The sequence below is a fragment of the Prionailurus viverrinus genome, chromosome D4 (genome assembly GCF_022837055.1).
Source record: "Prionailurus viverrinus isolate Anna chromosome D4, UM_Priviv_1.0, whole genome shotgun sequence".
NCBI lineage: Eukaryota > Metazoa > Chordata > Mammalia > Carnivora > Felidae > Prionailurus > Prionailurus viverrinus.
The window spans coordinates 91942341-91967616 of record NC_062573.1 but is presented as its reverse complement, the minus strand read 5'-3'; the positions used below and the strand labels follow the sequence as shown (position 1 = coordinate 91967616).

General features: G+C 64.1%; 1 protein-coding gene across 6 annotated transcripts in view; it reads left to right on the top strand.

Annotated features, from left to right (window-relative positions):
* The first annotated feature begins 3254 nt into the window (after positions 1-3254).
* Positions 3255-25276, top strand: part of VAV2 (vav guanine nucleotide exchange factor 2) — a 163743-nt gene continuing 141721 nt past the window's right edge. For 2 of the 6 annotated variants that reach the window (XR_007146155.1, XM_047829401.1), the window contains exon 1: positions 3255-3694. Coding sequence is in view for 5 of the 6 variants with exons in the window: in XM_047829401.1 (XP_047685357.1) it covers positions 3491-3694 (204 nt within the window). In the remaining variant the exon portion in view is untranslated. Of the gene's footprint in view, positions 3695-13007; positions 13233-25276 lie in introns of those variants that run through there. The other 4 variants (XM_047829399.1, XM_047829398.1, XM_047829397.1 and 1 more) reach the window with 3 other exon arrangements.

The following is a 25276-nucleotide window of genomic DNA, read 5'->3' as shown; positions in this document are numbered from 1 at the left end:
CCACAAACCAGATCGTGACCTGAGCGGAAATCAAGAGTCGGAGGCTCAACCGACTGAGGCACCCAGGCGCCCCTGATATATTGGATTTTAAACTCGGAGTTGTAGTGCCTTGCCAAGTTGTTGATTCATTCATTGGCGTTTCGTTCAGCTAGTATTTTTTGACCACCTACCACCGGCCGAGTCCACTCTGCAGTGCTGGGCGTGAACGGGGACAGGACAGAATGGTCCCCTGCTGTCACAGAGCCGACGGTCTAGAGGGATGAGACTGGGCAGACCGGCCAGCTTACGCGGCAGTGGCCGGTGCAGAGAAACGTGAGTCGGGTGTGGGGCAGAGGGTAGCAGAGGATGTGAGGGTGTGAGCCACGCAGCTGTGTGGGCAAGAGTCCCAGGCAGAGACATGGCAGGTGTGAAGGGCCTGGGGTAGGAGCCCGCTGGGCATGGCTGGAGAGCTGCAGGAAACAAAGTCATCCAGGGAGGGAACACATCATGGGGGACTTTCTAGGGAAGGAATTCGTTTTTACCTCTAGGGAGGTGTAAGCCAGAGGGCCCCTCTTTGGCCATGAGAGGGACAGGGTGTCACCAAAGTTTCACTGGGTCCTTGCCGGTGGCTGAGGCTGGACTGAAAGGGCAGCGGTGTGCAGCTGAGGCAGGGAGAGGGGGCTGTGACCCTCCTTTCCTACTTTGGGGTATATGGCTGGTATTGGCACTCCCTACCCCCTGGACTGGGGGCCCAGCTCCCCGCCTCTCCTGTGGACTGCCCTGGCACTTAACACAGAGCCTTTCCCGCTGAAGAAAACGGCCATCGGGGACTGTGTGAAAGGCGGGCCAGGCTGAGGTGCAGCCTCGAGGGTACCATTCCCTCCAGGGTGCGGTGTCCCTAGGATGTCATGGGAGCTGCCCCCCGGAGGTGTGTCACAGGCAGGTGTCCCTCTCTCTGATACATGCTCTGAGTTGGGACAGTCTGGACCTGCTCATCGCACCCACACCAGTGTCGGGAGAGAGTCTCTGCCAAGTTTCCACTCATTCATTCATGTATGTCCAGCCTGCCTACAGAGCCTCCCAAGGACCCTGTGAGATACACATGTCCCCAGTGTCCAGATGGGAAGTCGGGAATGCCGAAGGGGCTGTGACTGGCTCAGGACTGGACAGCAGCGAGGGCTGGGTCTCCCGCCTTGACCATTCTCAAGGCTAAACCCCAGATTCCCCCCGGGGGGGGGGGGGGGGGGGGCAGCTGGGCAGCAGGCAGCCACAGAGGGGCAGTGCCCTCTGCACCCACCAGGGGGCAGCAGGCGACCGTCTGCATGGCCGGCTCTGGGTGCCTGTGTCCCCTTCCCCGGTTCATCATCTGGGGTTGGGTCTCTGCCCAGGCAGGAAGGCCATGAAGGGCCGTGAGGACAGAGGCCCTTCTCTTGCGGACGTGGTTACCTGTGGGAGAGAGAGAGACACACACAGGCATTAAGGGGCTACCATGAATAGGGCACCACAAGTGAAGGGCTGCGGGAGCCCCGTTCTGCCCCAGGCCCTGTGCAAAGGCTTGGATGGTGTCCTGTGTGCTCCCCACAAGCGATTCCGGCGGGGTGCGGGGCTCCACGTTCTACGAGGGGTGCCGCAAGGGGAAGGTGCCTGCACAGGCTCGGGAGCTGGAGGGATTATCCACTTTTGCTTCAGCCCCAACAGGCTCAATCCTACCCTGTGGGGCAGGTTCCTTCCGCACAGGTTCAGCAAGGTGCCTGGAGGGTTCCTCAGAGGAAGGTCACCCTAGTCCCCAGAGTACTCCTGTATGGCCCCTCCTCACAGGTCCTGGGCTGTGCCCCAGAGGCCAGCTCCTCCCCTACTTGTCTCCGTGGGCCAGACCCCCGGCCTGCCCCTCCTCCCGGGTTGGGGAAGGGGCAAGTGTGCCTTCTGCAGCAGGCCTGGGGGGGATCTTCGCCGTGAGGTGGGGTTGGCGCCCAGTGGAAGAGAGGGGCGGGGCCATGGGGCAGGGAACGCAGGTCCAGAATTCCACCGGGAGAGTCCAGAGTGGGTGGCCTCTCAGAGACTGCTCCCCCCACCCCACTGATGGCTGGGCGGCTCAGGGAGGGGCTGTGACTTGCCCAGGGTGGCCCAGCACATCCTGAGCTGAGCCAGGATCCACATCACTTCATCGGCCGATTGGCTCTTCAAGTCCTTGAAGCAGTGTCGCTGTCGCGGGAGGCCAGCTGCTGACAGCGTGGGGCCCCCACCCCAGGGCGTGGCTCAGGAAGGACTTCAGGGCGGGGTCAGTGGACCCCGCAGTCAGCGAGTGGCCTGCCACGACCCAGATCCCAGGCAGCTTGGGCCTCATGACAAGCCCTCCCTCACTTATCTCGAATATTCCATCTTGGACGCCAGGATTTGCCCTTTGGGCAGCTGCAAGTGGCCAGGCCTCTGGGTCATAAAGCAGGGGAATCCCGGCCTTTGTGCGGAGTCGCGGGTGGGGTGGGGGGACTTCTTGCGGGTCCCCGGCCCGAGCAGAGGATGGGATGGGGGTTCTGGGCGAATACCCGGCCCGTGTGCCTCCGGCCTCGAGTTACCCCTCGGGGACGGATTGGTGGACCGAGGGGACGCGGGGGGCCTCGGCCTAGTCGGTGCCCCCTCCTGGGTCTGTCCTTCTCGAAGGGCCTCGCGGAGGTCCCCAGCGCGAAAGGGGCCACAGCCTGGTCGCCACGAGCGGAACGCAGGGCCAACGCAGAGACCGAGACCCGGCCATCCCTCTACTGGCTAGGCCGCTCGCCCGGGGCGCAGAGCTCCCCAAAAGTCCCGGCGCCCGCGGACAGAGTGGGCGGGCCCGGGGCGGCGCCGCAGCCCCCGCCCTCCGCAACTTTGGCGGGCGGCGGGGCAGGAAGTGGGGGAGCGGGGGCGGCGCCAGGCCCTCGCGCCGGCCCCGCCCCCGCCCCGCCCCTCCCGTGGCCGCGCCCCCCCCACCCCCGCGCCCCCTCACCCCCCACCCCCGAGCCGCCGCGCCGCCGAGTCGGAGCGCCGGGCGCCGAGCACGGAGCCCGCGGGCGGGTTGAACAAAGCGGCGGCGACGAGGGTGGCCCAGGCCCCGGACGCGCCGAGCGAGCGACCCGCCGGCCCTTTGTCTCGGGCGGGGCAGGAGCGGCGGCAGCCGCGGGGCGGCCGGAGCGCAGCATGCGGCGCCCCGAGGGGCGGATCGCGGGGCGCTGCGGCGGCGGGCGGCGCGGAGCCCGGCCCGGGGCCCGGGGGCGCTCGCGCGTGTGAGGGGCTCCGGCGCGCCGCGCGGCGCCCACCCCGCGGCCGCACGTGGGCGGGAGCGGCGGCCCGCGAGGAGCCGGAGGAGGAGGAAGAGGAGGGGACGCGCGGCGGCGCAGCGGGGACCCGGGGCCGCCCGCGCGAAGCCCCGCCCCGGCCGCCGAGCCCCGCGCGGGCGGGCGGGATGCCCCGCGGCCACCGCACTTTGGCCGGAGCGCTGCCCTGAGCGGGCCCCGGCCGCGCGGCCGCCGCGGGCGCCATGGAGCAGTGGCGGCAGTGCGGCCGCTGGCTCATCGACTGCAAGGTCCTGCCGCCCAACCACCGGGTCGTGTGGCCCTCGGCGGTGGTCTTCGACCTGGCGCAGGCGCTGCGCGACGGCGTCCTCCTGTGCCAGCTGCTGCACAACCTGTCCCCCGGCTCCATCGACCTCAAGGACATCAACTTCCGGCCGCAGATGTCCCAGGTGAGGGTCCGGGCGCGCGGGCGGCCGCGGGGAGGGAGAAGGGCGCGCCCCAGGAGGCGCGAAGTTGACCAAAGTCCCCCAAGCCCGGGGCGCGCCGCCGCCGCCCGTGGGCACGGCCGGGGAGCGCCCCGGGCCGGTCTGCGCCTCCCCGGCGAGGGGAGACTCGCGGCCGGGCGGGGCGCCCGCCCCTGCCGACCCCTCTCCGCGTCCCTCCCGGCCCCGGGGAGCCCGCCACGCCCGGGGGCCTCGTCCGGCGTCGCGCCCTCGGGCTTCGGGTCTGGTGGACTGGACCGTGGACGACGAGCGGGCGCGGTCGGAGGGGTCGGCGGGGCGGGGAGCGGGGGCCAGAGGGCGCGGGTGGGCTCGGGGCGCCGCCTCCAGGACAGGGCCGCACAAGTTGGTGCGATCGGGGGTCCCCGTCGCTCCCCCGGCACCCTCGAGTGTGGCCTTTGTCGTGGCCGAGCGCGTGTGGCTGCAGGCCGGCAGGAAAATGTCTGCGCAGCCGGCAGGAGCTGCTTTTCTTGGCCCCTTAAAGGGAACTTGGCCGAGACTTTAGCAGAATGAAGCTCCGGTCTTGCCCTCCTGGAGTCCCAGAGCTCCCACCCAGCTCCGGTTTGAAGGGGCCCAGGGGGCCAGCCTGGGTCTGGCCAGCGCTGTTGAGGATCCACCTAACTGTTAGCCCCCAAGCCCCCTTCCTCCGTGGCCCTCTGTGGCAAGTCCTCGTGGACAACGGCCATTCATGTGTGACATCGGAAAACAGACTAGGGAGAAGGAGGGATGGAGTGAGTCACGGCTTTTCCAGGCTGGGCTGCATGGCCTCTGCCCTTTGGCTGTGACTGCGTTTCCAAGGAGATGGGGGCCCCCCCTCCCCCAGGGAGAGGAGGGGGATGGCTGCTGACAAAGAGGTGCCCTGAGAGGGTAAGGGGGCTGCGCTCCCACTCAGCCCAGGATCAGGGGAGGCAGACGGGCTGGTGAGGGAGCCTGGAGGTGGGGGCATGAGGTCTTAGGGCCCCCCTAAAGCCAGCTCTCTTGCTAACCAGCCCGGAGTGGGGGCCAGGCGCCCTGCTGCAGAATGCTTTCATGAATCTGTTCCCCTCCATCCACCCCTCGGGGGGGGGGGGCTGGGAGGGAGAAACTGAGGGCAGGAAGGGTTGCCAAGGGCAGAGCCGGCCATGGGCGAGAGTGTGTCTGCCTTTGGCCCTGACACTGCCCAGGCTTGCTGGCTCCTGACGGGTTTCCTGGCTGATTGGCAGGGAGGCTGGGGCACAGACACAGCCTGGGGTGGGTCCTGGAGCTGCCCTTTTCCAGCCGTGGTTTGGGCAGGGGGCGGGGGGGGGGGGGGGGAGGGGGCACTGGCTGTGGCAGGTGGCTTGGCTCAGCCCCTGTGCTGGAAGCGCACAGACACCCCGGGGTCCACGGAGCCGTCCGTGGGACAAGGACACTGACACCGGCACAGCCCCTTTGTGCCCCAGCCTGGGTGAAGGGATGGATGTTAAGGGAGAACTGGGAGGGCCAGTGTCTCTGTGTCTTCCTGGGCATGTCCTGATTGACACGTGGCACTGTTGCCTTGCAGGTAGGTGACCACCTTCGGGGCCTCAGTTTCCTCATCTGGTTGATGGGAACAGCTGTGGGAGCCACCACGTAGCCACGTGGTGAGGATTCCACGGGGGAAGGCGGAGAACGTCCTCCGTACAGTGCTGAGTTAACGTTAGTGATTTTAGGAGGGCCCTCTGGGCACTGGCAGGTATCGCTCTTGGCTGAGGGCTGGTCTCCCCGACCTCGAGCCCACCGGTCACCTTGTGGGGGAGGGGGTGGGTCACCCCTGTCTTTGTGTGTCTGCTGCTGATGCGGGGACGGCCGCTGGTGCTCCTTGAACCTGCGTTCGCTGGGTCAGGGGGCTGGTCAGATGGCTGCATCTCTCTAGTCATAGTTAAAGAAACGGTCCTCTTTACCAGGTCTGGCTGTGCGTGGTTCGGGAAAGGAGCTTGGGGGCCTCTCCGTGTGGCTGCTCTTTGTTAATCGGGAAGCTTCCGGTCCCTGGAGGTGGGAGAGGTGTCCTGTCGGACCGGCCCACGGTGGTTAGATCACAAGGAAAATCGAAGCTTCCCTTTCTTACTGGTCCTGCCCTGGGCGAGGCTCGATCCTGGGGAGGGTACCCCATCCCTGTTCTATAGATGAGGCCGGCACAGCTCAGAGACATCGGCTTGGCCCGGATCACACAGATCAGAAACCACGAGCTCAGCTCTCCCCTCTCGGACTTGAAATGAAGTAGGTTCCGCGAGACTTCCCGAAGCTGTCGGGCTGACTTTCGCATGGGCGCTCCTGGCCTGCTGGTCGGTTGCTCCTGCCGCGTGTCTGCTTCTACCGCGTGGACGGGGTGTGGGGTGTGCGCCTGTTTTCTGTGGGGGTCTGTGGAGGTCAGTGGGTCTGCAGGCCCTTCCCGCGTCCCTGCCGTCCCAGAGCGCCAGAGACCCGTCCAGCCCAGAGGCCTCCACGATGCTCCCTCGTTCCAGAAGGCCGTGCTGGCTGCTCATGGCGCCGTCGTGGTTTTGGGGGGGACAGCGTGTGGAATGCCCCTCCACTCTGAGTTGACCTCGGCTGGGCTATCGGCCCCACAGGAGCGTCAGAGCGTGTGCGCTTATGGAGTGTCGGCTGGGTACGGAGCTGGAAACGAGGAGGTGTTCGCAGAGGATCCAAGTTGCCCCTTTGTCATGCCTCCTGGAGCTGGCAGGTCGGGTGCTTTCATTGTTTTTTTTTTTTTTAATCCAAAATGCCTGGAAGCTGCCTTGGATTTAATTAAACTAATTAGGCATGGCCACAATCTGCTGATCCCAAGGAGAGATCACGTGTGTCCAGAGCCGCTCTGGCCGTGAGGGCCTGAGATGCTGATGCCAGGAGCCAGCCCTTGCGTTGGGTCTGAGCCTTCCGGGCGCCACCCAGCCCCGCCCCGTGCCCACACCACCCTGGCGGGCCTCCTCCCCGGAGAACAGGTTGGGAAGCCCGTCGGCGGGGACACGGCACAGAGAGGGCGTGGGGCCCCGGGGCCTACCAGGATTCCTCTCCTGCCCACGCCTCCGTCGTCGACTCCTTCCCGACCCTGCCTCGTGCCCTTGCTGGTAGACCTCGCCTGCTCTTAGCCTGATTCTTCCTGGAGGCGCTAGTCCAGAGGCCCCTCCTCTGGGAAGCCTCCTCTGATGGCACTCTCCTGTCCCGCGGCGTGGCGAGCCTGGCCGTGGCCCCCAGACCTGGGTGCGTCGCTAACCTCGCACTTCCGCGCCCTTACTCCACCCAGCGTGTGGGTGCCACGCTTCTGCTGCGCACTCTGCAAAGCCCAGGAGCTGTGTGTCTTCTGTCGCCCTCCAGACTGGGCCGAGCCCCTCCAGGAGGTCATCTCGGGGTCCCACGGAGCCTGCGTCCCTTTGTTCCTTAGCCGCTGTGTTGCATCATCCCAAGGCAGGCTCTGTGCTTGCTGGGGGGCCCGGGGGGCCAGCTGGGCGGGTCCTGCTCTCATGACGCCCCAGACGAGTGCGGGCGCACCGCAGAGGTGTCGCCCAGATGCCTGGGGCCGCAGAAGCGGCCTGCAGGTGGCCTGGGTCCTGAGGCCGAGGCGTGCGATGCCAGGGCAGCGGGGAGCAGAGAGGAAGCCTCATACTCGTGGAAAGAGGAAACCTCTTCTGTTTCAATTTTGAAAACGCGTTGGACTCACGGCAAGCTCTGCGTGCTGCACACACAACTTTTTCTCGACCCAGTTGAGGTGAATGGGTCATTTGGTCCCTCACCCCGAGTGTGTCAGCGCGTTGCCCCCAAACAGGGGCGTTGTCCTCGGTGAGCGCGGCACGGCCTCCCCGTCACGTCCCGCCGTGTGACCCACTCACGCCTCAACGGGTGTCCCTGAAATGCCGGTTCAGCAGAAGGGGCGACCGGCAGGGTTGGCTGCTCTCCCTCTCTCCAGCCCCTCCGTCTGGGCCGGCCCCTCAGCCTTCCCTTGATTTTCAGACCCCAACACCCTGCAGGTACCAGGTGCCTTTTGTTGCGGAACGTCCCTCCGTTGGGTCCCTCTGCGTCCCCTCGGGACCGGATTCGGGTTGTGCGCCTGCGCGGGAGACCGGCCACGCTGCCACCCGCTCCCGCCCCTGTCCTGCAGGCGGCAGGTGCTTCGGCTTCGACCCCACTCCCTCGCTTGACGGAGGCGGGGTCTGCCGATCCTGTCCTCGGCGTCACTCCGTCCCCCGTCATTCACAGCTTTTCTCCGGAAGGGACTTGGGACAAGGTGCGCCCCCGGTCTTTCCTTCCTCCTTCTTCTCTTCCTTCCTCTCTCTCTTTCTGCCAGTTTGGATCGTGGTTTCCTGTTTTATTCCATGCATTGACGTCTGTTACCGTCATCATTTGTCTTTGCGCTCACGCTCCCTCGGGTTCGACCCCGGGAACTGCTTCTGTGTGTCTTTGACGCGTTCCCAGTGTTTTCGGTGCCCTGCCCTTCTTTCCGGCGCGAGACGTCCAGACTCCTCTTTTTGATTCTTCTTAGTCCCTGCCAGGAGTCGGCCGTGTGCTTCCGTCTTGGAGAGGGGTGTTTAGAAGCCAAGCTCTGGGTGCAGGGGTGCACACCGCAGCAGGGCGCTCTCCGTGGTCAGAGCTGGTGGTCTGTGTGTGTGTGTGTGTGTGTGTGTGTGTGTGCACCCAGGTGTAGACGTATGTGCTGTGTGCATGTGTGTGTCTGGACACGTTTGCATTTGTCTTTATTTTCTATGTGTATCAGTGCCACCCCACAGAAATATGTGAGCCGGTCTGTGTTTCAAAACTTCTGGTGATCGTATGAAAAAAGTAAATAGTGACGCAAAACTCTACTCTTAATGACACATTAAAAAAATTTTTTTTTTTAACGTTTATTCATTTTTGAGACAGACAGAGACAGAGCATGAACAGGGGAGGGTCAGAGAGAGAGGGAGACACAGAATCTGAAGCAGGCTCCAGGCTCCAAGCTGTCGGAACAGAGCCCGAGGCAGGGCTTGAACTCAGGAGTGGCGAGATCATGACCTGAGCGGAAGTCAGACGCCCAACAGACTGAGCCACCCAGGCGCCCCCTTAATGACACATTTTCTTTAATCCATGCATTCTCAGCAAGGGGCGATATGGCCCCCAGGGTGGTGGAAATCGGATCTCTGGGGGTAAAGAAATCAAGTGCTTTTTATGTACAGGTGAAGCACAGACGTACATAGAGTACAAAACAGATACACGGTTTCTCCGTCGTATTAAAATTTGATAGCGGGAGGTCGATTAGGAGGTCGATTATGCAGAGTGCCTGGAAAGGCTCCCGGTGGGGACAACTGGAGAAAGAAACCTGCATTTCACCAGCACTGGTTTTTCCATGCGGCAGGGTTGTGGCTCTGAGCGGCTGGGTAGCGATAGCTGGTCCCTGAGGGCGGGGCTGGGAGTGGGGGTGGGCTAGCAGAGGCCGATGTGCCGGGGTCCCCTCTTTGGCACTGGCCTGACCAACGGGGAGGAGGGGCCCTTGCAGGGCTGTGTGGAGCAGGGTCCTGCGGCCTGGGTGTGGAATCGGCGGGAAAGGCCCGTGGCCGTCATCTGCCCGGGTCGTGGGAAGGCACAGCCTGCCGTTGGTGGACAGCGGGTTGTTTGTGGGGGACGCGCTGCTGACACCGGTCTGGCTTTGGCCTCGGTGGGCTGGGATGGAACCTGGAAGTTTGCCGTGCGTTTGGCGGGGAGGCCGTCCTGAGGGAGGGCCCGCGTCTGTCCACGGTCCGGGCCCTAGAGATGGGCGTCTCAGTGCTGGGAATGGGGGGGTGCTCTGCTGAGCCCGGGGCCAAGTGTGGGTGTTCCGGCCTTGCTGGAGGCTTGACTGGGATGAGCAGCCACGGTGAGCCCCCACCCCAGCGCCTCGTTGGAGCTCTGTCTCGCATACGGACATGGCGGCCAAGGATGTCCCCTCCCTGGAGAGCGACTGCCTCATCCTTCCCAGAGATGCACTAGGTCCCGCTCTGGGGGTCAGCAGTGTGATGCCCTCCAGCCTCTTCCTCCCGGCCCCGTGCCCAGCATGTTGGTGTCTGTGGCTTCCTGAGTTTGAGGGTGGGACGCCCCCGGGGCGGACAGTGCGGGTGGGGCCCTGGTTTAGGCAGAGACCCAGGCTCAGCCCCACGGCCGAGGCCCTGCCAGTTCGGCCTCCGTCCCGACTGGCCCGTGAGTCCACCCCTCTCTCCCCCGGCAGGGGTGGACCCTCATCTTGTGTCGAGGGCCAGACGGTACATATTTCAGGCTTTGTGGGCCAGACGGTCTCTGTTGTGACCACTCAACTCTGCCCTCCTGGTGTGAAAGCAGCCGTGGTCGATCTGGAAATGGGTGAGCCGTGGCCGTGTGCCAGTAAACTTCACGGAGACTGAAATTTGATTTCGTATCACTTTCATGTGTCGCCGAATATTATTCTTCTGGTTTTTTCCCCCCCCGACCGTTTAAAAACATGGAAACGCGCCTCAGCTTTGTGGCCCGTGCAGAGCCAGGCAGCGGGCTCGCTTTCCACGCTTGGGGCCTGTCCTGGGCCTGTGAAGGAGCCCTGGTCCCCGGGCTCGGCCCTCCCGGAGTGTGCTGTTCTGTCTCCCTTTGTACCCGGGGCCCTTGGCACGGGCTCCCGCAGCAGGAAGCGCTCAGGAGGAGCAAAGCTTCTCCATCTTGCGCCAGAAATCGTGCCAAGTGCTGGGGCCGTGATCACCCACTTTGTAGGTGAGGCCGCCGAGGCCGCCGGGGCTGGGCCCCCGGGGTCTGGACATTCGGTGAGCGAGGTGAGGGCCCTGACGTGGCGGTGGAGGGACGCACCGGCATCGGCCGCTCGGCTCCAGCGGGGACCCCAGTGGCAGCGGGGTCACCGGCCTGGCCGAGTCTCCGTCTCCTCGTCTGAGAAGGGGACGCCCGTGGGCACCCTGCAGGCTGCCGGGGGCATTTGATGGGAAAACGCGGGCCTGGCGCTGTCCCTGTCTCGTGCCTGGCTCCTGCTGGAAAGGTCTCACAGCCTCTCTCTGCTGCTTCCCTCCCAGAAGGTCAGTGCTGGTGGGCACAGGAGGTGGGGACAGCTGCAGGGTTTGCTGTCACCTCGTTTGGGCTGTGTCAGTCCTTAGCTGATGCAGATATTTGGATCCGTGAAGACAGGGACTGAGGAGGGCATGGAGGAACTGACCTTGGAAGCCGGATGGCTTTAGGTAAGTGAAGGCTGGAGATGGGCGGTTGCTGCAGAGATGACCCCCATTAAAAACAAAAAAAAATTTTTTTTAATGTTTACTTTTGAGAGAGAGAGAGAGAGTGGGAGAGGGGCAGAGAGAGGGGGAGTCACAGAATCCGAAGCAGGCTCCAGGCTCTGAGCTGTCAGCACAAAGCCCCACACGGGGCTCGAACTCACGGACCATGAGATCATAACCTGAGCTGAAGTCAGACGCTTAACCGACTGAGCCACCCAGGCGCCCCGGGGATTCTCGATCGTTGTTGCCAGCCGTGCCCCGTCCTGGGAGGGTTTGTCCCCTGACTGCCCAGCACCGGCCCCTCCCCTGGGCCTTAGGAGACCCCGTGAGGCACCAGGTTGGGCACTTAATGGAGAGGTTACGGGGGCTACCCGAGGTCACACAGCTGCGTGGAGCGTGAGGCCTCTTGCCAACCCGCACCACGGCCCTTGGACGGTCCCCACTGGTGAGGAGGCTGGGGGCTGCCCAGGGCCTGAGTCCAGAGGTGGCCCCGGGCTGCCCGGCCCTGCCCTTGTGGCTTCATGGCTCTGGGCCCGTCCTCACCTGCTCCCTGGTGCTGGGAGGGGGCTCACTGTGTCGTTGCTCCCCACTCGTGGTCACGCGCTCATGGGCATTGGGCGAGAGAAACAGGGACCCCTGACACTGTGTCCCTGACCTTCCAGAAGAGGAGAAGGCAGGAGGGTTCTTGAAGAGACGAAAGGGGCACTTTCCAATGCAGAAAGCCATCCAGCAGGCCCGCGAGGGGCTGCCTGTCGGGACGCTGGGGAGGTGACAGTGGCCCTACTCCAGTCGTGTGTTCTGACCTGTGTCCCCCCGGCCCTGCCTGCTCTCCCCAAATGCCATTTCTGGAACTGGGGAATGCACTGCTTGGGGGTGAAGTTGAGGCCTGTTTGGGGGGGGGGTGGGGGTGCCTGAAGCTGGGGTCTCAGGGTGAGGGGGCCTCCCTGTCCCCGCCCGGCCGTGGGGCCCTGCTCAGTGCCCCTCCTCCACCGTCAGATGACGTCAGGTCCCTGCCGAGCTGTCTCCCGGCGCATTCATGGCTCTGCCACGCAGATCAGTGCGTCCCTGAGATGTGGGAGGTGGCGGGGAGGGTGCTGGTCCGCGCCCCCAGGAGTCCCTATGCCGGGGACAGGCCTGGGTGCCAGGTGTTGGCCTGCTCCCGCGCCCCCCCGCCCCAGCCCTGCCTCTGGGTGGTCTCCTCCCTCAGTGCACCTCCCTTGGTGTGCCACACGCTTCCAGGTTGCCCAGATGTCCACTTGATCGTCGTAGCTGACCCGTAGGCGCAGGATGCTGCCAGGCGAGGGTGGTGTGGGCACCGAACGCGTGGCGGCCAGTGGCCCCAGGGAGAGGGGACCTCTGCAGAGGCGCAAGGGCTGAGCCACCTGCCAGGGTCCCCACGGCCCCGCCCCTGCCTTCCTCACGTCAGAGCCAAGGCCCACGTTCAGGCTTCTCTGGCTTGTCCCGGCAGGGGCTGGCTGTGGTCCATGGCGGTGCTCCTGTTTGCTGGCCCCTGGGGCTGGCAGGCGGCTTGTTGAGAGGCCTCAGTGCCCCACAGGAGTGGGGGGTCCCAGCTTGTAACTGTACGGGCGGGCGTCTGGTTCCGGGGCCATCGCCACCTGTCCCGGGCGCACGGGGCACCTGGGGCAGTCTGTTCGCAGCCCGTGTTAGGCCCTCGTGCTCCCGGCAGCCACATCCGGAGACCCTCCCTCCCTTCCCTGAGCTCCTCCCACTCTTCCTTTACCCCTCCCTGCCAGAGGTGGGCAGCCCCCCGAGTCTCTGGCCGCAGGGGCAGGAGAGAGGACAGCTGACGGGCATTTCGGTGAGGGACGAGACCGCTCGGATCTGAGCTGTTTTCCCGCGCGGGTGATGGCCTCACACAAGAGCTGCCACGGAGACATTCGGTTTTACTTGTTTTCACCCCAGAGCTCGGAGGAAGCCGGCTGGAGGCGCGGCAGCGGGGTGTGACCACACGGCTGCTCCCTCCGGGCCTCTGTGCTCCTGGCTGCAGAAGGGGCCCCGTCCCTCGAGGTGTCTGGGCGTAGTCGGTGCGGTGAGGGCTCAGGGCCGGTGTCCTGGCTCGACTGCCGAGCACCGTGGGCCGCGGAGCTTGACCGTCGTGGGGCCTCGGTTTCCTCCTCTGTAGGATGAGGGATCTTTCTCGGCGGGTGAATAGATAAACGTGGGGGTCTCTCCAGACGATGGAGTAGGAGGCGACCAGAGGGAGGAAGGAAGCCTGACAGGTGTTGCCGTGTGGACAAACCTCGGGCATGTGTGGAGGGAGAGAAGGCAGACACGAGAGGGTAAGGACTGTGGGACTCCAGCCATACGAGGTTCCAGGGCAGGTGAATCGACACACACAGCGAATGGCGGGGGGGGGGGGGGGGGGTGCGGGGAGGGGGGAGGGAAACCGGGCAGTGAGTGTGCTAAATCACCAATCGTAATTTTGTTACGTGTCCTTTTTTTTAAATGTTTATTTTTAAGAGACAGAGACAGAGAGCGAGCGGGGGAGGGGCAGGGAGAGAGGGAGACAGATACAGAATCGGAAGCAGGCTCCAGGCTCTGAGCTGTCCGCACAGAGCCCGACATGGGGCTCGAACCCACGAACTGTGAGATCACAACCTGAGCCAAAGTCGGACGCTTTACCTACTGAGCCACCCAGGCCCCCCCCCCCCATTTTTAAATTAAAGTTTACGTATTTATTTTTGAGAGAGAGAGAGAGAGAGGGAGGGAGTGCGAGTGCATGCGAGCAGGGGAGGGGCAGAGAGAGGGAGAGAGAATCCCTAGCAGGCTCCACACTCATCACAGAGCCCATCATGGGGCTCGAACTCGTGAACTGTGAGATCATGACCTGAGCCCAGGTCAAGGGTCAGACGCTTAACTCACTGAGCCACCCGGGCGCCCCCCTCTGATGTGTCTTACCACACAGGAAGAGCCTTGGGCTGGCAGGGGATTGTGTGAGGCATTTGAGCAGGTGCGGGCAGGTGAGTACCTGAAACCCTCACTTGCTGTGCTGGGGGCCTCGGGGCCACCGTGTGACTCCCACGGGCCCCTCACACTTTGCCCGTGGACTCCCTCTTCCACAGAAGATGTAAAGGGCCCAGTTTTATGACTGTGCGGATGTAAAGGCAAGGGTACTAGCAGCGTATGTTGAAACGTGGTCTTTGACCTCACACCCTTTTGGGCCCCTACAAGTGCTGGCCCGCCGTGCCTGGGGAGTGGCTCAGCCCTGCGTGGTGGCAGGACACCTTTCTCGGGCCTCTTCTTGTCCTGGGTCCGTGCTGCTGCAGGACTCCGGGCACTGAGGCAGGGCTGGGTGCCCCGGGGGTTCCGCGGGACTTACTTCTCTCTCTGGGAGTGAGGCTTGAGTGGAAGCAGGAGGCAGCTGCCTCTGCTCCAGGCTCCTGACTCAGCGCCTCAGACAGGACGGCCCAGGAGAGCTCCTGAGCTCATGTGTCGCGAGAAAGTCCCCCCTCCTCCCCACCTCCTGTGCACCCGATTCAGAGTGTACCATGAAGGAAGACGGGGGCCGGGAGCATGTGAGAGGTTGCGTCTCAGTGGCCCCACCTGTAAAATGGGGCCATCATCTCTAGGTGCCTCCAAGGGTGATGGGAGGAAGGCTCCTGGGGCATCTGATGTCCCCCGTGAACAACGGAAGCCGCTCGGGGTCTGGGTGTTGGGATCTGTGTTTGCGTAATCCCTCCTGCGGGAAGCCGCCCTGCCTCTGACGTGGGAGTCTGCGCTCTGGTTGACAGGTCCCGGGCCTTGTGCCACTGGGTGAAGGAGGGGCGTTTTCGCCCTGCCCTGCAGCAGCCCAGCGGCCCTGGAGCCGCGATTGCCCCCCGGAAGCGCACCCGGGGGCGGCATTGGCCTTCAGCAAGGATGTGGGTTTTCTCCGTGTCTCTGGCAGATTCGGTTTTCCGGCATTGGCGGCCACGCTCCTGGAGCCTTCCGTGCCGTCCCTCCCGCTGACCTTCCCGGCCGGGCGTCCGTGTGGGGGCAGTGGGCTTCCTGAGGGTTCCATCGGGGGAGCGGAGGAGTGGGCCGTGGAGGACGGGCGCCTCGTCTGGGAGTGAATAAGGGCGTCAGTAAATCCAGGCTATAAACCTCGTCTTCCGCAGGCGGCCCTTGTGTGCGGAGCTCACGTCTGCTTTGGCTCTGCGGTGCCGTGAGGCCCGGCTGCATTTCTGGGACTTGTTTCTGGAACTGGGTGCGCGTGCGGATGAATCCCAGTGGACCTTGGGGTCAGGAGGCCGGTGCGACCTGCCGTTTCTCTGTGCATCCCTGCATCCCTGACAGGTCTGCATGGTGCTGGCCGCCTCCAGTAGGCGGAGAGTGGGGGGGTGGGCTTGCGTCCATCCTCCCGGCGGTGGCTGAGGGTTCTGGGGTTTGGCCTGCAGAGCTCCGTCCACCCTGTGCACCCCACTCTGGCCAGGGGGCAGGGTCCAGGCGTCGATGGCTGTTGAACGGCTGGTTCTGTTCATGCCAGGGACCACACTCTGGACCGGCTCTGGATCTCCATCCCGAGGCTTCCCCCCTGCACGAGTGTCCGGCTGGTGGTGGTTGTGTCCTGCAGGGTGGGAAATGGCCCCGGCCAGGTGGCCAGCGGGTCACCGCCGTGTCTCGCCTTGCCCAGCGGAGCGTCTCCGGTCTTCAGCCTTTCTGCGGCTTTGCCATCTGGCGGCCGTGGGGACGTGCAGGCCAGCACGTGGCCTGCGTCCGGGGGGTGGATCCGGCCGGAGTGCTCAGCCCCTTCCTGCGTTCCTCGGGCGCGGTGGTGTCCCCTGCGTGCTGGGCTGGATCTGGGCTGCTCCCAGGCTGCCCGGTGATGCCTGGATGATCATAATTAGTCACAGTGCTGGGGGCGCCTGGCCACGGACCTGACCCCTGCAAAGGACAGCCTTGGGGAGCGGGGGTGACCGGGGGCCGTTTGATAGCCCTGGAGGCTGAGGCTCAGGGCGTCCGGGAGCTGGTCGGAGTTCACCGGGAGGGGTGGAGGCGGGACTCAAACCCGTGGCCTCCTGTGGCCACGGGCCCACGCGCCGTGCGTGCCGTCGGATGCACAGCCGCCCGCACGCTCTCGCGGTAATTCACGCGCTGGCATCCCCTCTCCTCTTTTTCTAAACTCGTGTGTGTGGTAAAAAAAATTTTTTTCCTCCTTCTGAAAAACGAGAAGATAGAATTTTCACACACCACTCCCTCCTCATGCAAATAAACCTTGGGAGAAATCGGCCTGCCATCTCCATGGGTGTATTTGGTGGTAATTTAGCTGCTTAAATGGAACATCTGTTAGCCAGCGAGGCTCCGGGGGAACGGAGCGGTAGATCGCAAGAGTGCTGGGGAAGCAGTCTGTTTGCAGCAGGAGCTCAGGCTCCACAGCCACCCCCCGTCCACCCCCACCCCCTGTCCACACCCGCACGTGGAGGGGCGCCTGGCACTGAGGACCACGGGGCGACAGGCTGCGGGAGGCTGGAGTGTGTGTGCCCGCCCCGCTTGGGTCCCCGAGGACAGCTGTGCGGGCTCAGTGAGGCCGGGGCTCAGGGGAGGAGCCCGTCTTTGCAGCCTGCCCGTGCCCGAGGGACTCTTACACCCAGGGCCCCCACCGGCCGCGTTTCCCCCTTCGGCCGAAGAAGGGGGTTGTGGTGGTCGGGAACCAGGCTGGGCCCGAGCTCAGACCTGCCCCGCTGCTGATGGGGCCGCGTGCGCCCCCGGATGCGCTTCTCAGTGACCCCTTCCCCCCACCCTGCCTATGCCCCCTTGGCTCACCTGTGAAATGTGCTGCCGTGTGATCGGGTGAGGTCCCCAGAGTCTCCTGGCTCCCAGTAGGCACCGGTTTCCATGTGGGTTCCGGCCTTTCTGTGAAATGGGTGGTGGTCTTCCTGGCAGCCAGATTCTGGGGGGAGGGCGCCTTCCTTCCCTGCCTCCTGTCACGTCTCCTCTTCCGTTAAGGGATCTTCCCGGGCGCCCCCAGCTCCTCCTCCAGCCCCCACAGGATCTTTGGAGCTTCCAGCTCCACATTTACTGAGCACCTACTGCCCGTGCCTGGCTGGCCCTCACTGCGAGGGAAGGACGGGTGAGGCCTGGCGACTGCTTCCGGGAGCTCAGAGTCTGGGGGGGGGGGGCGACGCCGAGGGGAGCAGCAGTCACCTGGAAGGGGAAGTTAGAGAAACCCAGAGCCACTGCCTTCAAGGCTGTAGGGAGGCAGGGTGGTGGGTGGTGGGTGGCTTGGTCTGGGGTGCAGAGGTGTCACAGAAGGGGGTTGGAGAGAACGTGATGTCCTGGATTTGGCTTCAGAAGGCTCTGTCTTGGGGGCGCCTGGGTGGCTCAGGCCGGTTAAGCTTCTGATTTCGGCTCAGGTCATGATCTCATAGTCCGTGAGTTCGAGCCCCGCGTTGGGCTCTATGCCGACAGCTCAGAGCCTGGAGCCTGCTTCGGATGCTGTGTCTCCCTCTCTCTCTGCCCCTCCCCTACTTGTGTTCTGTTTCTCTCTCTGTGTCTCAAAAAATAAATAAACATTTGAAAAAAGAATTAAAAAAAAAGAAGGTTCTGCCTCGGCCTCAGTGCTGGGAGTGGATTGGAGGCAGACACAGTCACCCCAGCAGGGAACCGATCAGGCCTGGCCCGGGTAGGGTAGGGGGTGGTATGGGGGAGGGGAGAGAAGCTCCCAGCTCCAGGGTGTGGGGGAGGCGGGGTGATGAGGAGGGTGCCCTGATGTCAGGCTTGGGCAGTGGTGTAGACGGTGGGGCTCGTCCACATCCCCCCGTGGGGCTCAAGGTCTGCCGTTGGCGGTGGCCCAGGGAAGGCCCGGCTCGCCCAGCGGTCTGTCCGGAATCTGCCCTGCACCGGAGTTGTGGGACGTTTCGGCCCCACCCGGTTGTGTTCTGTGTCTGGCTTTGAGCTTCCTGCCTTTTTTCCGGTCTCTGTGTGGCTGACCACATTGGTGTCCAGGCTGGACTTGGTGGCGGGGGGGCTGGCCCCGGCCTCGCCGTGCCAAACTCTGCGGCCTCTCGTGCGGCCAGGGCCTCGGCAAGAGACCCCTTCCACGAGCACCGGCCTTCATCCTGGACTCCCCTTCCTTGATGATGACGTTCTCTCGTCTGCTAACAGCTCTGCCTTCGCCAGCCCGATTGATCAGGTCGTAAACAGGTGAATCCAGCTCCCTGGGGAAGCACAGATCCCAGCGCGTGCGATTCACCTGCAGGTGACACGACAGCCTTCGCGGAGACCCAGCAAGACGGCCGCAAACCCAAAATCGTGGCGTGTGTTGTTTTTAAGTGGTTTTTGCCTGTGGGAAGAGTGTTTTTTCTTAAAAAGTTCCGCTTTCCATGGATCTCTTCGAGACTGCTTTATTGCTATTGATTCAGTGAAGCTTTAATCAGGAAACAGGCTCGCGGTGGGCTCTGTGGACAGTAACCTCCCAGCCTCGCCGGTTCGTTCAGTGGGGGAGAATTTGCCGTGGCTCGGTGGCCGCACGGGAGCAGCTGTCTGATGTCTCGAGCTCGAGGCCCGCGTTCGGGCAGGGCCGGACCCCAGGACTTGGGGGCTGTCAGAGGGTGGGGCATCACTGTTTCACACTGGGTGGGACTCAGAGACCCAGGACGGTCTCCCTGCCCCTCACCCCCTTCCTCTGCAGTGAGGGCCCCCAGGCTCTGTAACGGGGGGCAGCACGTAGCGTGGCATGACATTGGCATGGCTGTCAGGAGAGGGGGGACGGTGTTTGTCTAAGGTGTCCCTTGAGGGATATCCGGGCCTCCCAGGATGGCGCTGTGGGTAGGGACCCCGGACGGTCACGGCCTGTCCACGAGAGGTTTCTCCCCTCCGCGGGCCCCGGCGTGGATGGCACCAGACACACACGTACGTACAGAAGGCTTGCTGGTCTGCCTGCCAGCCGGAGGGCACTGTGCAGTTACCTGTGCATCCCCGGGACGTCCCCGGGGCGTCCCCGAGGAGCCGGGGCTGTTGCCTTAGTCCCCACGTGGCAACCTGCTTTTGTCCCTGCTGTGTCTGCCCCACGTGGCTTCCTGTTCACATTAGTTCATCCGTTCCAAGGTAGGTATTTTCTTCGTGTTCTGACGTCCCCGAAATGAGCGTGGGCCTGGGAGCCTTGTGAGGAGGGCTGTGGCCGGCACTGAGGTCCGCGCGGTTGTGTGTGTGTGTGTGTGTGTGTGTGTGTGTGTGTGTGTGCAGGGAGGGCATCTTTAGTCAGCAGGGAATGAACGTTGAGACAAACAGCCCCAAACACCGACTTCTAGAGAACCTGGTCAAGGAAGTAATTGACCTGGCAGCACTGTTTCCGAATGGCCTTCTCCGATTCCTCCGTGTTGACAAAATCATCACGGAGACAGTGGTGTGTGCAGTTCTGGGAGCCTTGCAGGGTCGGGGTGGGGCCGGGAGGGAGGGCCTGGGTGGGTGTCCCCCGGGGGATGGGGAGTGTGGGGGACGGAGCCCACTCTGCACCCAGCCTCTGGGTCCTGGGGGGCGACGGGGAGGATTCCTTTTGTCTTCAGGCCTCTCTCTGCGCAGCCTTGAGTCCTGGAGCCTCTGCCCCCCAGGTGCCCAGGAGGGTCAGAGAGTGGGCACAGTTGAGCTGGGGGTGCCCACATGGTCTGCCTGCGCCCCCTGTCCTCTGGCACTGGGCTGTCATGTTTTGCCACACCTTAGCCCAGCCTTTGAGTTCCATGAGGCCACCGGAGTGGGGACACGGGTGGCTGGGGGCCATCAGGACGGGTGTCCCAGGACCGGGTTGTCGGGAGGCTGGGGGATGAGTAGCCAGGGGCAGGGGCGGGTCCTTGGGGCGGCACCCCTTTCCTGTCCCAGGGGTGGGTGCGGAGCCAGGGGCGGCCACCTCTGACGACCCGAGGCCGCCCTTCCGCCTCCTTCAGACTCATCGATTCGAGCGTGTTTTCCTGGACGGGTTTCAGCGGCTGTTCCCAGAGCAGCTTGTTAAGGCTTGTCCTTGCTTCTCAGCGAGCAAGGTGCCGCTGGCTGAGCAGTGCTCCAGACCAGCCATCCTGGGGGTCGGCCGTGGGACGTGCGTCCCCGAAGCTCCCCTCCGGGAACCGGAGGTCAGGTAGCCGGCCCTCAGCTTGCCTTTCTGGCTGGTCTCCTCTCAAGGCAGCCGTTTGGCTCTGGGGCCAGAAGCGGGGGCAGCTGTTGAGGACCCCCGGGCAGTAAAGGTAGCTTATTGCCCTGCCTGAGTGTGGGGTCCGGGGAAGGAAGGAGCTGGGCGCCGGGCCACACGTGTCCTCGGTGCCTCCTCTCCCAGATCTCCTGAGGTCCAGCCAGAGCGGAGGGGGTTCCGGACCCTTGGGGTGGGGTCCGCAGCCCCAGACAGCAGCGTTCGGCCACTCTGCTTGTCTTCAGGGGAGCGGTACTCTCCATTAGAGCACCCCGTTTCCTTCCTCTCTGCTGCCCTTGGCTTTTCGGCCACAGACTGACCCCCAGGCATCTGTGGAGGGTTCCAGATGTGGTCCTGGGCCCGGCCTGCCGGAAAAGCTGTCCCGAGAAGGACAGGGAGGGGCACCCGGTGTGGCTGCTCGGTGTGGATCGGTGGGTGATGGATCGGGACCTTCTGCTTACCTGCCCTCCCTGCGCCGGCATCTGCGGTCCGTCAGCCCTGGATCCCCCCTGGGGTATCCAGCCTCGTGACGGTGACCGCTCCTCCCCTCTGAGCACCTGCCTCCTGCTCCCCCTTCCTTGGGCTCAGGCAGCCCCTCCCCCTCCCATGACCTCCCCTGCCTGGTGTTCCCACAGCTCTGCTCCTACTCAGCCGGCATTGGCCCTGGGGGCTTTCCCTGCCCTGCCCTGGCATGGGGGCCGGGGGCTCTGTTCAGCGCAGCCCGGGAACAGCCCTCTCCCATCTCCCTGGAGTTGGACCCCGTCTCTCTGAATCTGAGGCGCCTTCTTCCTGGGTGCCAGACTCCTTTACTGAACAGAGGGTGTCGCAGAGTCAGGTTGACAAAGCGCCACAGGCCTGGGCCGGCAGAGCATCCCGCGTCGTCAACCGTCTGGAGGGAGGAAAGAGCCTCGCCTTGACTGAGGGGCGCCTCCCTGCGCTGCGGCTGTTGGTGTTAGCAGGCTCCCGGCCGAGAGGAAACAGAAGGCACTCTGCTTCCACTTTCTTCTTAGGCTGGTGCTTGGTTTCCTGGCTTGAGGAAGTCGTTGGCAGTGATGCTTCGGGGTTTGGGGCGAAGCTTCCCGAGGGATCCTCCCGGTGGGTCGTCCCTTTGGCCCGAGCTCAGGGCGAGGCTCCCTGCTGGGCGGCTGTACGCCCCGGGCCCCTGGGCCACCTTGGCCTTTGCTCAGCGGTTGGAGGCCTCTCCAGGGACCCGGGGAGGCGGGGAAGGGAGCCTCAGTGTCATGGTTAGTGTTTTAGCTGCGAGATCATGAAATTCCCCACGGACCAGAACTTTCTCAGCCCGGCTTGGGCCTGGGAGGGGCAGCTCTGACCTCCCCCGTGCACCAGCGGCAGGCTGTGTCTGTCTGTGGTGGGGTTGGCATCACGAAGCTGGTTTTTGTGTCTGTCCGACTCTTCCTGGAGACAGAGGAGCGGTGAGCATCATCCTGCACGAAGGAGCCGAGGGTGTCCCGGAGACCGGGGCCCCAGGGCTTGCCAGCTCTTCCCGGCACGTGTGTCCTGGGGCGGCCCCTCAGCCTGGAGGCCTTACAAGGACAGAAATCTCTCTTGTCATCTGGTAGAGGCCCCGAGGTGTCGTCGAAGGCCCCAGGGCGCGGTCCCTCCCGGCCTCTCTCAAGGCATCATCCAGTCTCTGCCTCTGTCTTGCCTTCACTCTGTGCGTCCCCACCAGGCTTCCGACCTGTGGGGCCTGCCTTTCTGTCCCCGTGCTCTGGCCCGCCCCCGGACGCCCCTGTGGTCTGCAGCTGGTGGGCCGCAAGATTCCCCCCCACCCGGAGCCGCTCCACTGCTCTCTCACTTCCCTTGGCCGCCCCCTCCCTGCCCCCTTCTCCCGAAAATAACCCCGGGGTGGGCGGGCACCTTGCAGGCCCAGCCTAGGAGCCTCGGTTTAACCTTAACCGTCTCTTCCCGTGGGGGGTGGGCAGAGGCTCGCACTTTCCTACTCGGTGCCCTCGTGCCTGGCACCGTGCAGGGCCGGGCAGCCGTTTGAGTGATGCAGGGGTGAATCATGAATGAACGAAGCAGGGAAAAGGTGGGTGGCCTGCCCGGGGCTTCCCAGGGCCCTCGTCCGTGGAGCCCGCCCGTGCCTGTCTGTGCCCAAGGCCGTTGGGCTGTGACCGTCCCCTGCGGCGGCCCTGCCTCCACGCGCCCCGTAGCGGACAGGGGCTCAGCTGTGGGAATGGCCCGGGAGGGACAGAGCCAGTTACTGTCACGTAAATGTGATCTCGAAACCCTGGAAACACCCGGAATGCCCGACGGGAGGCATCGCTGGAGTGTGTGGCCCACGTCTGGGGAGATTCCCAAACACCAGGCCCACGTGTCACACTGCCAGGGAGGAAATGCCAGGGCCCAGAGCTGTGTGCTGCTCCCAGCAGTGAATTTTGTAACAGCAAAAGATGCAGAGTCAAGAGGCTGGACGACAGAAAGCCCTCGCGCGGTGGGTGGTGCTTTGGGGCCGGAGCTCACGTGGGGTTTCGTTTTATTCCAGACTTCCGCCTCACGGAGGAGAGGCTGTTCCTATCTGGGGAGAAAAGACCGGCACCCTGAGCAGGTGGGGCCGGGCCTGGGCTGGAGCTCGGCTGCCTACAGCTGAAATACCAGCTCTGGCCAGCTTCCCTCTGCTGGGACAGCTGGGGGCGTGCCCGCCCCGCCCACCCCCTGCCCTGCTGGCCTCTGCCCCCAGGCCCCTGCAGCCTCCCCCCCCTCCCCCCCCCCTCGCCCGCCGGCTCCCACCGGCTGGGGGGCGGGCGGAGGGTGGAGGGCGAGTCCACAGCTGCGAACATTCCTGACCCCAGTTCAGGGGAGAGGGCCCAGCTGCTCCTGGCAGACAATGGAGCTCCTTCCCCCCCTCCCCACCCCTGCCGTGCCCCCTGTGCCCCCTCGGTGCTCTGCCCTGGGGCTGGCGCTGGTGCGGCTGGAATTTCCAGTGTGGAGAAGGTTAGGCCGCTGCAGGGTTCACAAGAAAGCACTTCTCCCAAAGCCAGCCCAGAGTGCAGGGTCTTTTTAAGAAATCCTAAAAGTAACGCGCAGTCGTGGGAAACGTGACAGGAGGCCACTCAGGAAAGTTCCCCGGACTCCCGCCCCGGGCAGGCCTGTGTCACTGACTTCGAGGCCCCCAGACCCACAGTGGCCATCAGAGGCTGTTTTTGTGGCTCCTGAGAGAGCCAGAGACCCTCCCACAGGGGTGGCGGCTTTGGGGGGACCGGGAGGGCGGGGGGGGGTGCGGCCCCCAGATGCATCCACACAGGGGTCCCATGCTAGGGGGACCCGGTGAGCCATCCAGTTCCCGAGGTCTCCCAACCGGTTTCTTTTTTGTAGTGAAATTAGCATGAAGCCCGCTGTCTCAGGCGCTTTTTGGGGCACAGTCCAGTGACAGGTTGTTCACAGTGTTGCACAGCCATCACCTCCACCCGACTCCAGAATCGTGTTCACCTTGTAAAACCGAGGCCACCCAACACACAAGCCTGCACTCCCCGCTTCCTGCGGCCCTGACCCCACCGCTCTTTCTAATTTGTTTCTTTTTAATTTTTTATTTTTTTTTAATGTTCTATTTATTTTTGAGATAGAAAGAGACAGAGCATGAGCAGGGGAGGGGCAGAGAGAGAGGGAGACGCGGAATCCGAATCGGGCTCCGGGCTCCGAGGCGTCAGCACAGAGCCCGATGCGGGGCTCGAACTCCTGGAACGGTGAGATCATGACCTGAGCCGAAGTCGGCCACCTGACCGCCTGGGCCCCCCTGGCAGGCGCCCCTCCACTGTTTTACCTTCTGTTTCTATGAATGTGGCTTTTCTGGGGCCTCACGGGAGCAGACCCCGTATCTTTGTCCTTTTACCTCTGGCTGTTTCCATCGCGTCCTCCAGGCCAGCCTGTGTCAGGATCTCCTTCCTTTTTATTCTTATTTTTATTTCTCGTCTGAGAAAGACAGAAAGAGAGGGAGAGAGAGTCGCAAGCAGGCTCTACGCTCAGCGCGGAGCCTGATGCGGGGCTCGATCCCATGACCCTGGGATCACGTCCTGAGCCGAGATCACGAGTCGGCCGCTCAACCGACTGAGCCGCCCGGGCGCCCCAGGATCTCCTTCGTTTTGAAGGCCGGGTGCTGTTCCGTGGTGCGGCTGGCCCCCGTTTTGCTGGCCCGTCGCCCGTCGGTGGGCGGATGGCTTCCGCCTTCTGGCCACCGCGAACACGGCCGTGCACGTCCTTTGGGCCTCCGCGTTCGGTTCTTCGGAGAACGACCAGAGGTGGGATCGCGGGTCACGGGGCAACTCTGTTTTTAACGTTTTCTGGAGCTGCCGAACCGCTTTCCACAGCAGTTGTTGCCTACGCTTGTTAGTTTCCGTTTTGTAGTGTCCACCTAGTGGGAGTGAGCTGGGGTCTGGTTCCCTCCCCTGTCAAAGCTGCACACCGCCCCCGCCCCCCGCCGGCTCTGCCTCCCCGAGCCCCAGGGGCTGCGGTCAGGCTCACTGGGTGGGGAAACTGAGGCTTTGAGCGGGGCAGAGACGTGTCCGCCGTCCCCAGCGAGCCGTGCGCCTCCAGTGCCCTGCCCGCACTGGCTGACGGGGCGGCCGCGACGGGTCCGGGGAGACGACGCCCTGCCCCCGTGTGCCCTCCCCCCAGTGGCTGCAGTTCCTCTTGGAGGTCAGCGGCTGGTCTCCGTGAGCCTGTGAATGGGCAGCGGTCACGTGGGAACGGAACTGTCTTCCGCACGTGAATGGGGGGAGAAGTGACTTGGGAAGCCGCCTCTGAGACTTTGTGTCTAAAGGAAGGGCGTCCCTTGTGTGAGGGAGGCTGGGGGGTGGAGAGGAGGTGGGGGCGCCTGGTGTCAGCATCAGGAGTTGGACCCTCTCCCCAGCTTCTTCACGGAGGGGTGGCTCCCTGCGGGGCCCTTAATCTGGGCCATCAAGGCCGCGGGAACACGCGGGGCGTGGGTGTTTGATCGAGGGAAGGATTGTGTCCCTAAGGGACCAGGGCTCCCGACGGGCAGAGGAGACCCCACTGGAGGGTATTCAGAGCAGGGGGCCTCAGCGCCGCCCCCGTGGGGACGTCCCCGGCCTCCCACCCCAGGCCTGGCGGAGCCTCCTGCTTCCGGGGCAGGCGTCTGTTGGGGCGGCAGGACGCGGTGCGCCCTTCCCCCTCCCCCCTCCCCAGGCCGAGCTTGCGTGTCTGGTGCAGAAATGAAGCGCGTCTCGAAACAGAAAAAACCGTGTTTACGTC